General features: G+C 37.3%; 1 protein-coding gene across 4 annotated transcripts in view; it reads left to right on the plus strand.

Moving 5' to 3' along the window:
* The window catches only part of ankhd1 (ankyrin repeat and KH domain containing 1), a 32,570-nt gene that overhangs the window by 2,691 nt on the left and 17,087 nt on the right, over window positions 1–12,792 (plus strand). For all 4 annotated transcript variants that reach the window (XM_085361834.1, XM_085361835.1, XM_085361836.1 and 1 more), the window contains exon 2: window positions 662–815. In XM_085361834.1, coding sequence (XP_085217960.1) covers window positions 662–815 — 154 coding nt within the window. The remainder of the gene's footprint in view (window positions 1–661; window positions 816–12,792) is intronic.

Raw genomic sequence — 12,792 nt, forward strand, 5'->3', positions numbered from 1 at the left:
CATTAATGGTTATGGATAGAGGAGTATACATTTTCAAATGTGAGCAGATGAAAAACAATCTTTTTTTCATTTTGACCTTTAATTTCTGTTTTTCAGTAATATATGTGACTGTAGATCCAATTTAGCCTTGTGCTGTAGTCACATTTACAAAAATATTTCATTGATCCCCTTTTTTAAAACAAAAACTTTTTTTATTTTGTGAAAGAAACTCTGTAGTACAGACTATGATATCTGAGAGCCAAAGCTCAGGTATGAGGTTGTAGAGCTCTGCTTGGGCAGCTGACTCTCAGCTGAATCCGTGTGTGTGTTTAGGGGCTGTAATTCCCGGCCGTAGCACTTCCTGTGCTTTGACTCTTATCCTTGTGCTCCTTTTTGCTTTCCCTCTGTTGAGAGAAACCATAAATAAACAAGAGCCACATGCCTGGTCTTTTTATAGGTGGTGCATTTGTATGCGTACGGCCGCTTTTTATACAGAGTAATGTAAATAATGTTTTCAGTAGTGTAATTTCTTATTTTCCTTTTGCCTTTTTGTATTTTTATAAATACTAACCTGATATAGATTTGATACTCTTTAATTAATGGCCTGCAATCCAAATGGTATCATAAACTAGCTCTCAGTGGGGAAAAGATTTTGTTGCTGACCCTTACCTGTCTCTCCCAGGTGGAGTCATTCATTCTGGACCAGGAGGACCTGGATAACCCCATTATGAAGACAGCGTCAGAGTTACTTTTGTCCAGCGCTACAGATGGAGTAGATTTGAGAACAGTTGATCCAGAGACACAGGCCAGACTTGAAGCTTTACTGGAAGCTGCAGGTATGACTGCATTGTCTGAACTCAGCTCGCCATAATTCTTGACAAATATTAATATGTAATCAATCAGTATGTCATTAACCACACCCATTTTTATACAACCTGTTTTAATTTGTGCTTCAACATACAGAACCAGCAAACCACACCTTTCTACCTCAGTCTTTTTCCATAATCCATTCCCAGGCATTTAAAAGTGGAGGCCTTATGTTTTTTAAATGTTTGTTTGTTTGTTTTTTTTAAGGCCTGAAATTGTAATAAGGAGAAACTGTCGGTTCTGTAAGTGTCATATCAGCAGATAGTTTGAAAGTGATTTGGATAAATTAGTTCAATTAGAACTTGTAATCTCAGAGTAAGAAGGTCTGTGTAGATTAATCCATTAGGGCTGGGTGTCCTGGCTTCGTTTGGGCACGTGAACATTACCATGCAGATTAACACTGGATCACGCTTGAGCCTCCACAGCATGCACAGAGCTTGTGTTGAACAGCTAATGGCTAATCTCATTCTATTCCCCTTTCTCTCTGGCCGGTCTAAACAGTACAGCTAGTAACTCGCGTTACTGGTTTACTTGAGATCTCTACAACCATGTACAATAATGAAAAATAAGTTGTTTATTTATGTTTTCATTGATTTGTTAGCTTATTTGTATTGTTTTTATATAGATTAGCTGAGAGGAGTAGCGTTTATGTGAAATGATTGTGGCATAAAGATCTGTACAGCCTCCTTTCATTCCCTGCATGAGCAAACTAGCCAAATACCAAACCTGTCAAGACCATCCACAAAGATGCCAAGTGTCTGGTGAGATTGGTGGAATATTGACTTAGGCTGTTGTTTATTGCAAAATATATCTAAATATGTTGGTATGGATTTATTATTTGGGCTTATTTGGAGTTTTTCCTATTTGTTTTACATGTTGTCCACACATAGGAAGGTATATGTAGCATTTTCAATGCATTTTGCTATGTCACTCACACGGAAACTCGGCTCACTAGAAGTGGAATTTTTGGAAAGCTCTTCCAAGTGTAAACAAGATAGGATACCGCAAACACAACGGTGTTCACTGACAGCTGCTAAGTTTTGAATTGAAAATACATTTGTTTGGATATAGTCTGAAATGCCCTAAATGGGGAGAAAAGAGCAGCAGTTTGCACAGTGTTTGATAAAGATATATGCACTTTGAAACTAAGTCTGATATATGGGAATTAATATTCTTATTTTCCAGTCCATTGCTGTGGATTGTGATAACAAATTAAATTATTTAATAGATATGACCTTATCTTCCTTAGCTTGTGGTTTTTTTTTTGTAATGTGCCCAAACAGTCTGGTATAACTTTTTCAACAAATCTGGTACCAAAGATTTCAGGTATATAAATTATACCATGTAGAGCAAAACCTAAAAAAATAGCCCTGGTGTTGTGCCTAAAACTACTGCTGCCGTTGTCAAGGTTTTATTACGTTCCTAACAAAGGGATTGATATAACATTGAAAAAAAAAGAAGCCAAACTTTGTTTCACCGCTGTAGCCATCTGGATGGAGACTAAACAAAGCTGTCAGAATTGATACTTAGTTGCAAAAGCATCGATGCCTACAGTGCCATCTTTGCCACCTCTTGTTGACACCTGCACACAGGACCTCTCATCACAAGTAGCTGAAATAGTGGATGTTCCCAATTCTTTTGGAGGAATTTTGAGAGGTCAATAAAGCTCCCATTTCATTAATATTGATGTATGAAACAGTTGCCATAAATGTTAACCTGGTCAGCTCACATTTTAACATTAACTGTTAAACTGTTAGGTATTTTCTGATAGTCACCTTAGCCATCTGTTGTCATTAAGACTGGCTATGGTTAATTATAAAACAATAATGTCAATGTTGGAGCTAGGCAGCAAATGTTATCAGTTCTGCTTGCTTAAATTGAGGCGAAGAAAAGTGTTCTATTAAGTAGACAAACAGTGACAGTCTACCTTACCATCAAAAAATATGGCGGTCACCATACTGGGTTTTTTTTTTTAATTTATTTTTTTAAAAACATTTTAATTCTATTTTAGGAGGGGGGTGGGGGGTCAAGTTATGTTGCTGTATTTTTTTCCATTATGTCAAACATCTGCCTCCAGCCTCTCTCTCATTCACTGTTCACACTGCTCTGCGTTAGTCTGGATCTCCTTACATCCTCAGCTCTGCGCTCCAGAATTGAAACCCATCTAATTTAGCTGCTCTTTATTTGCTCAGATTAGTTCTCCACACTCTGCAAAAATGCTCTGCACATTCAGCAACCCAAATTCTGCACGTGTCCTTAATTAGCTCTGTCAAGGCTCAATATTCCATCCGTAACCCACGGTTTTCTAGCTGCTGAATTAATGACAGCAGATGGCCAATGTGGTTATTGGGTAATTGCTAATAGTTATGTGGCTAATATGTGCCTTGGCCAGGTTAAGATTTAAGATCACTGTTTACTGCTTACATGTTGGTGAAACAGGAGCTTTATTGACCCCTTTAAAGTCCTCCTAAAGCGTTGTGAAAGTTAACTTCTTCAGCTATTAGTGAGGGGAGGAGCTGTGTGTCTATCTGGCCACAGTGGCGTCGTGTGTCAGCTGGAGACAAAACACCACTGTCTGTATTGATATAGTTACAAATAAATGTTGTAATTTGATAATAGTTTTAGTATTGATTTAATATCTGAGTATCATTTTGACAACCGTAATCTTACCCCTAATTAATTTTGGCCAAATATAACTTTATTTATACATACATACATACATACATACATACATACATACATACATACATACATACATACATACATACATACATACTTTAAAAAAAAAAAAGAAAAAAAAAAGGATTTTTTGTGGTTTGGTAAATTAGTGATTGCATATGAGAAATGGCTTCAAAAGTGTCCACAGTATAATGGTATGCAAGTTTGCCTTTTGGAGCTGTTAAAACGTTGTAGTAAATGTAAACAGTTAAAGAGTGAACTGGACATATGACTTCTGTTATCGTTCAGCAGTTAAAATATTACCCACTTTTCTAACGTTTAGCAAACTGTAAACCAAACCATAGCCTAAAAATGAGTTGAACCGAGCTGTTGATCAGGAGAATTTTACACCCCTCCTAAGTAAATTGAACTAGCTTTACTAGTTGTGACATAGTAATAATTTATGCTAAGCATACATGGTTGAGTCCTGCAGGGATGTCATATGCAAACATGAAATAAATGTTTGATCAGGTTAAATATCTTGCTGGCAAATTCGGATTATTTTAATAACTACATTAACAATTGTTTCTGTAGTTTTAATTAAATGTTCCTTGTTTTGTGTTATGTTTTATAGAGACTGTAAATGCTCAGACTTAATTACAAGAAATGCATGGTGTAAGACAAGTTGCACATGGATTATAAATGAAGGCTACTGTTACCAGTAGCCATACTTGTATGTACTTGCGTAATATCTCCCTTTCTCTTTACTTCTTAATGTAGATGTAGTGAAAAAATAAACAACAACAACAACCAAACAATTGTAACCTGAGAAAACAGAGTCGTAGTTAGGGAAGCAGGATGTTTACAGATGGGCACTACTGCAACCTTAGAGACCCTCTTGTCTTCAGCCCAAATGATATGTCCTCTATTTCCACACTTTGATTTTGCAGACTGTGGGGCAGATTCCTTGATATTCACTTCATTCATATAGTCCATCTTAAATGAATAGAAGCACAATAGTGCTTTAATTCGAATTTGCAATGAACTGAACTGAGTTCATAGTGACACGTTTTCTGAAGTTTTCCTAAACCCAAGTAATGATTTCTACAACAATGTTGTTTCATGTTTGTAATGTTCAGTTGTTGTTGTTGTTGTTTTTTTTTCCCAGTCTTGGCACAACTCAAAGAAACATTTCTGTACTACATGTCATAAAATCCCCTAAATTCATAGCAGTTGTACATTGACAAACCTAACTGATAAATTGTCAAAGTAAGATATTTCTTTAGTTTCCAGTGAATGTTGAGTCATTTCAAATACTTTATATTTTTTTTAATTTTATTTTGAATTTTTAATTACACAGAATTTTTATTCCTGCAAAGTTAAGTGTCAGTGGCATGCTATTGTTTGTTTTCTATCAAATCAGCTCACTGACCTTTTGCAAGTTGATCTTAATGCTAGATGTAAAAAAAAGAAAAGTGTTTTTGAAGCCCAACTCAACTTTCCCCAGCTTTTCTTCTTGCCTGCATAAAATTTAAAATTCACCCTTGTTTCTCACTGTTTGAGTCACATGATGTAAGAAATTGTTCAAATAATAACTACTGGGTGGCAGAATCTTTAACAGGGCAGCCAGTACAACAATTTGGTAACATAATTTGAAGAACTGCACAAGTAACATGCTAGGTAGCATCAGTTTGCTAGCAGTTTAAAGGTTTGCTCTTTTTAGAAAAGTAACGGCAGATGAAGAGGGACTGCAAGTGAAGTTTAAAAAACAAACAAACAAAAAACCCCACAACACTCAGACTTTTTCAGTAAAGAAAAATATTTTGCTATGTTTTTGATGTCACAGCAACAGGGTACTAGGTGAGGTAAAGATAACACATTACATGAACCTAACAGGTGTTGTTTTTTTTTGTTTTTGTTTTTTCAAACAATCGAATAGTTTGTGCAACAAAATCTGGAAGTATAAGTTCACATGGTAATTGTTTCAAAGCTACACTTTGGTGTTGCAGTGGAAGTGAATGCTAAGGAGGCATGTGTCGGCTTTGTTTAGAAACGGAGGCAACAAAAGTGTCCGTACATATAACTGACTCTAAAGCCAGGAATAAAAGGTTTGATATTCCTGTTCTGTTTAATTCGGCTGTTATGGCATTAAAGTTTTTAATGTTATTTTGTTTATTATATATCTTATTATATATAAAAACTATTAATATCTACTTGCGCAGAAATATTTAATAACAATGATACCAGGTTACTGTGAAACTGCCAGACTCTTAAATAACCATTGTGCCTTTTAATAAAAATAAAAAATTATCATGCCACCCAATGATAATTGGGTGGCAATAAAACCTTATTAGCAAATGTTAAACTGAACATTAAGACACTAAAAGTGAGAACAGGTGAGTGGCAGGAATGTATTGTTACTGTTGGATGTAGGTCTTGACTCCAGTTTGTGGTTAATTCAAAGTCTGTTATTAATAAACAGAGGAAATCTGTAGAGGTAGCTGTTGTGAAATGCCTCCAAAATCCTAAAGCTTTGTTCTTGGCTTCTTCTATGCTATGTTAGCTCTTTTGCTAGCGCCCCATACACTGCTTCTGACCCGTGACATAGTAAACAGAGCATATAGCTGAACTTAATAAATCGTCCACATTTATTTACCTGCTGACACAGATACCTGATCCAGTTGTTTGACTCAGGATGGGATCAAGATCAGTTCATCCCGTGGCGTTGTAGTTATGTCACATCCGGAGTTCTCTGGAAAGGCTATGCAAAAAATGTGGATTATGTGGAAAACCATTTGGAACATGGGACGGGCTGCAATGTGTGAAGGTTACCTTGAGTTTGTTTACAGCGATGCCCAAGTTTGAAGTGCTTAGGCTGACTTCTGTTTAAGCAGCAAGATAATGAGCTGCTTTATTTGTTGTCTCTTATTTTGTTTTGTTTTTTGTTTTTTTAAAGATGCAAATCTATTGACTGTAATTTTACAGTGTATTAAACTGAATGAGGCGCATTGTTAGACTAAGGCCTATCTGTTACATATGACGAAATAATGATGGATACCTTTATTTTGAATTTGATGTGAATTCAGTATAGCATAAGCTGGATCCAATGAGGAAAACGGATGCGCAAGCCTTGATTGAAGTGCTCTAATAAGCATTCAGCAGTCATGCATGCTTGCATGCACTGGCTGTGCTTGGCTTTGATAACCATCAGTACTGCTGCAAAAATGTAACTTGGGCTGTCTTATATGGGTAGGAAAAATTGTTCCTGTATCCTTCAGAGAGTCAAGGTAACACACTGTATGTTGAAAACTTGAACAAAGCTTGGTGTAAAAGTAACAAACATGATGTGCAGTAGAAATTGTGGCCTCTGAATGTGTGTGGTGACAGTGATTCATGCTACCAGCTCAGCCTTTTCCTTTAAGAAGATGGCCTTGTGGCCCCTTAATGTGGAAATGTCTGTGTCAGAAGTACCTTTAACCGCATGAAGCCACAGCCTCTGTAAAGTCATCACTGTAGTTGGGTCCAGAGTTTAAATAGGAGTTGCTAGTTATGAGTCAGGCTAGATTAAACAGGGTTTACTTACATCAGTTGTGGTTTTCTTGTACTGTGCCAGGACAAGATTGTCAACCCCTCCCAACCCCCCTACAGGCCTGCCCTCACACAGTGTTTAACAATCTGGGTCCCAAGTACACTTCACTTTTTCTCAGCATTTCAGTTCCCACCTCTTGCATTTCTTCTTTTATGCACACAGCCTAAAAGAAACACTGCTGCAAAGCACAAAGATGGCAACTAAGGAATGTATTTCAGGGCTAAAGTGGGGCATTTTCTTTTGGACTGCTGTTCTCTTATAGAACTTTTAGATTTAATAGAACTGATTTTACATGGAGGCAGCTGTTGTTGAGGAGGGTGTTGGTGCTCCAAGTTTGGGCTTGGTTACTACATGTATACCTTGAGTCAGCCCACTACACAGCAGGCACACTAGACAAATGAACTGGAATCAAGGGGTAAAATGTGCTCAGGCACATTATGAATTACCTTGCTGAGTGCACACTTGGTCTAAAATCAGAGGTAGGTTCTGCCTATCACAGTTAGTAGCCACAGGTCTAGAGGGTTGCGTCTATGCGTGCATGCACGCACGCTAGGGCTGGGCCATATTATACCGTTCACGGTAATACCGGTATAATGTTAGGCTACGATAGGAAAATGAAATATCGCGATAGAATATGAGTAAAACGCGCATGCGCAGTGCCTTTGTTTTCATACGCACATGGCCGATTGTTGAGTGAAACAGATGAACCAGAAGTGGTTTGTAAAAATGGTGCAACTTCAGTGATGTGGAACTGGTTTGGTGTTTGTCCGTCAGATACACGACAAAGCACATTTTTTTGCAGAACATGCAAGCGGCCGTCGGACTAAGATGCTCTTAAATCTGGGAGTAATCTGGGTCCTAAACTCCGTATACTTCAGGTCAAACGAACACTGCAGCATCACTAAGAGTTAAAAACTGTCTAAATTCTTTCATCTTTAATAAAACGATCAGCATTGCTGCTTTACCAGGTGTAACTATGAAGTTTAACTTCCAGACATCCATGAAAACAAAATGTATTACATTTAACGGAGTTAGAAGCTAGCGGAAGTTAGCTCGCTAGTTTCGCTAGTTACCTAAGCATGATATTGCATGTTCGGACTGAGAGATTTCTGAAAAAAATCAAACGTACAGCTCTGCTATCACTTCCAACATAAATGAAGACAGGAAACTAAACAGCAGTGACGTTTGTAGGGTTACTGAAGTTGGGCTAGCTGGTATATAATGATGTGCTACGTGATCGCTAGCGACACAGCTATGTTAGCATAACATAAACAGTGAAGCTGGAGGACAAACACTAACACTTTTCCACTTATAAAAGTTAACGTTAAGGTTCCTCATGGTTAGAGACAAATGCAATCGCATGGCAGGATACTGTAAACGGACCAAACTTCAGTCAGGAGAACAACTGAGATAATCCATCCACAATACGAGGTTAGTCATTAATATACTGCAACAACATGGGAATAGAGCAGCTGCCAGAGAATTCAACATTAATGAATCAATGGTACAGAAGTGGAGGAAGCAAGAAGAATGAGTTTAATAAAGTTTGATTTATCTGACTGCTTTGTTTCGCTTAATGTGCCTTATAATCCCGTGCACCTTATGGTCCGAAAAATACGTACTGCACACTGCAGTTTAATGTTGCAAAGCACCTCTTTTTAACTTCAGTGGATATTATACATGGTTATGCTCAGGATATGTCAGCCCATTTCTACTGGAAATGCCTTTTGGTTTAACTTTCAGCAAGGAATTTGCATTTGCACTGTTACATTTTTATAAAGCTTTAATGTACATAAAAACCAGCTTCTTGTTTAAGTGAAAATAAATGGAAGGTTGTCTTTTTGCGCTAGTAATGTTGTGGAGTTGTATTTTGTCTCGTATCAATTATATCGTCAGTTATATCGTTATCGCAAATTTTCAAATATATATCGTGATAAATATTTTTGGCCATATCGCCCTGCTCTAATGCACGCACCAGGTATTGGGATAATAGCTAATATGCTGTGGGATTAATGTGATCTTTGACTGCTAAGTGGATTTGGACACAAGTCCAAATTTTTATTTTATTTTTTATTTTTTTGCCATTTTCCTAAAACTTTCAAAACTTCTAGATTAGCCCACAAAAGCTGATTTTATTTCTTTTGTTTATTTTCAATTTTTAACTTGAGGAGGTGATGATTTAGTAACGATGTTTAGTCATTGTAGCATCTACATAAGTGATTTAACATATCATTTAAAAACTTGATTAGGATTACAAGAAACTGTTAACCATCACAGTCTACACAGTGCTATTTCTGCCCTTTAGCCAGCATCACTAAAGGGGCAAATTTTTATTCTAGCAGACTGCCCAGATGTATACCACTTTATGCTTATCCCTGTTGCATGGGGGTGTCATTGAAAAATGATGTCATATCCTCTGGTGTCTGCCACTGTTTTTGTATCAGGTCAGCTGGTCGTGCACCCCTCAATTTTTGTAGCTTGGCATGTTGTATCTCTGTCGGTTGACAGACTCTGCCAAGATTCCCCCCCCCCCCCCCCCCCAAAAAAAATGTCTTTGCTTTTGGCAAGTGTAAATAAATAAAGGGAATGTAGAATGTTTCAGCAGTGTGGAGGGTACTCTGGTGCTGTGTGTCTGTGCAGAACAGTTTAGTTGTGTTTAGTTTTTCTAGTTTTCAGTTGTGGCACAGAGGGTTACTGGGAGAGGGTTTGGGGCAATGTTGTCAGTTAATATTGGCAACTTAAGCATTCGAAACTGTTCAATAAGCCACAATTTTTCAGACAGTTTTGAGATTTGCAGACAGTTGAGACAACAAAAACTGGCAATATTGGAATGGCGCGTTTTTGCTTGGCTGTGTTGGCAGCCAGGATTCTCAGTCTCTTTTCACATGCAGTATACATGTATAGAATATATCAACATCTGTGACTGTCCCATTCCTACAAAATGACGGATGATGATTGTTAAAAAGACCAGGTTGTTATGGAACTCTGGATCTACATAGATTAAAGCAGAAATTATACTCTTATTTTGATACTCTGGGGTCCACCCAGGTCCCAGTGTCATAAACTTTGGCATGAGTAAGTTGCATGAGGGTCTATCTAAACGTCTATGTGCCTACCTGAGGTTTTTGTGATTACGGCAACTTGTTGAATTTACATTACAATGCAACGACTGCGCATGCGCCCCAGGCGGCAGACTTTGAAGAAGTATAACAGGAATGTTGGCTCTCCAGTTGTCTTTGTCTGCAAAACTGCATAATCCTCAAAAATCTTCTCCACCCCACACTGTGCCATCAAACACAGACCATGAATATTGGAACTACATGTATTGTGAATTATGCAAGTCCTAAGTAGGGCTGTGCGATATGACCAAAATCTCATATCCCGATATAAAACCTCTATCGTCCGATAACGATATAAATCACAAATATTATATTTTCTGTAAATTCTGTGAATCTCTGGTAGGTGAAGTGTTTCCAGCTGGGCGTCATGTACCTGGAGTCGAGTGTTTTAACCGATGCATGAAACTACACATTTTTAGACATAGGTTGTAACGGCCCCCGTTTTCTTTGTATTTATTACACGGCGTGCTGCAGGGAAAAGCCTGTTCTAACGTTTGAGTCTAAGGTTTGTTTTGGCTTTTCATCCGTCAATACTTTTTCACATGATTCCATTTATTTTGAAAAGTGTCAACAGGATCTTGAGCTTTATTGTGAAAGGTTTATGGGGAAAATAAACAAGCGGACATGCGATGGTTTTACCGTCGTTGTTACTAATGACGACCCATAAAAACAGGCCCTTGTCCGTCCTTAGTGTGGTTATATTAAATACAAGAGAAAGAGAGAACTTAATATAGCCACTACAGTGACCATCAAAACGATGAAAATATATTGCCGTAAACAGTTTATTTTGCGACACCACGAAACAAACCATAGCGTAAAATGAAACGATAGACGTTTTTATATCGTCATCCGATATATATTGTTATATCGAACAGCCCTAGTCCTAAGTGTCAGTATTTTTTTTTTATCAAAAATTGACTTGCACATCTACTATTTCATGAGTGGTGGCAGTGGTTGAGCTTAGCAAATGAAAGTGAAGTGACCACGTAGGAATGCACCAATTTTTATTTATTTTTTTTATTTTTTATTTTTAAATCCATTGTAGAGGGGGAAAAGTCAGTTGGTGAATGGTGAAAGTTGTCTAGTGGACAAAAGGTTACAATAAATATTATACATGATACACATATCACATAAGAATCATTTAAAACTGTTTATCAAATTCTTTTATAATAAAGTTAGATTTTAAATTAAATTATTCCTTAGAACTAAATGTGTGTAGACCTTTTTTTTTTCCAGAGCGCTCCTGTTGGAAAGTCTCAGGATTGCAGCAGCACTTTTGGGATCACCAGTTTATCAAAACATAATTGTTTCTAGCAATTATCCCGTTGTGTACTTTTTAAGAGTTGAAACCCTTTCATTTTCTGTCTGGGGTTTCCTTGTTGCTCTGTGTGGGGAAAATTATATCAAAAGAGCTTGCTTTCATGATGCTGTTGCAAATACAAAGCCTAGTTTATTACAGTTACATCCTCAGATTCAGTTCCTGCCCCTTTGTCATGTCTTGGCAGTTACTTGATCCTTTTTTTCCCCCTCCTACACGAGAGCCACCATGATTTTGCACTCAAGCATTATACTGAAAAACTGGTTTTAATAGATTAGTGGCTGCTCTTATTCCACATTACCCATACACCAGAGACTTTACTGGTACTGCAAATGAAAGTTCATGAAATAACGAATGACATGCAATTAAATGTTCATTTGAAGTAAGTTGACTTAAAGTTTACGTACCTAAACACACAAAGAAATAAGTGGTCTAAACTAGAGTGTCTGCTTAGTTTAACAACATTAAGATGAGCTCATGCTCATCCCATTCTGAGATTTTTAAGATCTCTGGCTCTCACTAGCTAGTTTAATTCTACATTAAGACCTCTTAAATGAGGGGAAGGGCGGGTTGCTCACATGTAATTAATGGCCACAAAATATTACACTAAGTTATTAGCCAGCGCTTACCAGCAGTATTATTGGTTGGTTTTTACCTAGAAGGCAACTCATTTTCTCTGAAATGGTACTAATGGTTTCGTCTGACGTATTGTTAGGATAGCTTATATTTTGATCTAGTTGTTCATTTCATTGCATGTAAATGCTTCAAGAATGATTCCTGTTAGACTGGTGTCGGTGCCAGTTATGTTTTCAGTAGGCATTTGGTGTATATACACTTGTCCTGATAAATTTTATTTTAGTTTAACACGATAAAAGATAGATGGTGTTGTACGTGTAAACATGGCAGCGTTGTAGGTGGAGCTGAGCAGGAACAAGTGCTTATGTGTAAACACAGTGAAGGTCTTTTAAATTGATGTTGTGACTGAAATTCTTGACTCATTCACTACTACCTGCTCTGTTTAGTAGTTATATGTAGAGGATTATACACAGGAGAGGGGATTTGGTGACGGCTGATATCTAACCTATTTATTCCTGTTTAGTGAATGAAGTGCTTGTTCTCTGAGGAAAAACACGATAAAGTAAAACATTAATGATCAACTTCCTTGACCTCTTTGCTTGTGCATATGAGACTGTTGTGAAATCTTTGTCTGAGAGCGGTGCTAAGTTTAGCCCGAGTCAGTGGTGAGAAAACACAACCTTAAG

Source organism: Diplotaxodon limnothrissa, linkage group LG2 (genome assembly GCF_057381915.1).
Source record: "Diplotaxodon limnothrissa isolate DT_005_m linkage group LG2, D_limnothrissa_male_GT1.1, whole genome shotgun sequence".
Taxonomy (NCBI): Eukaryota; Metazoa; Chordata; class Actinopteri; order Cichliformes; family Cichlidae; genus Diplotaxodon; species Diplotaxodon limnothrissa.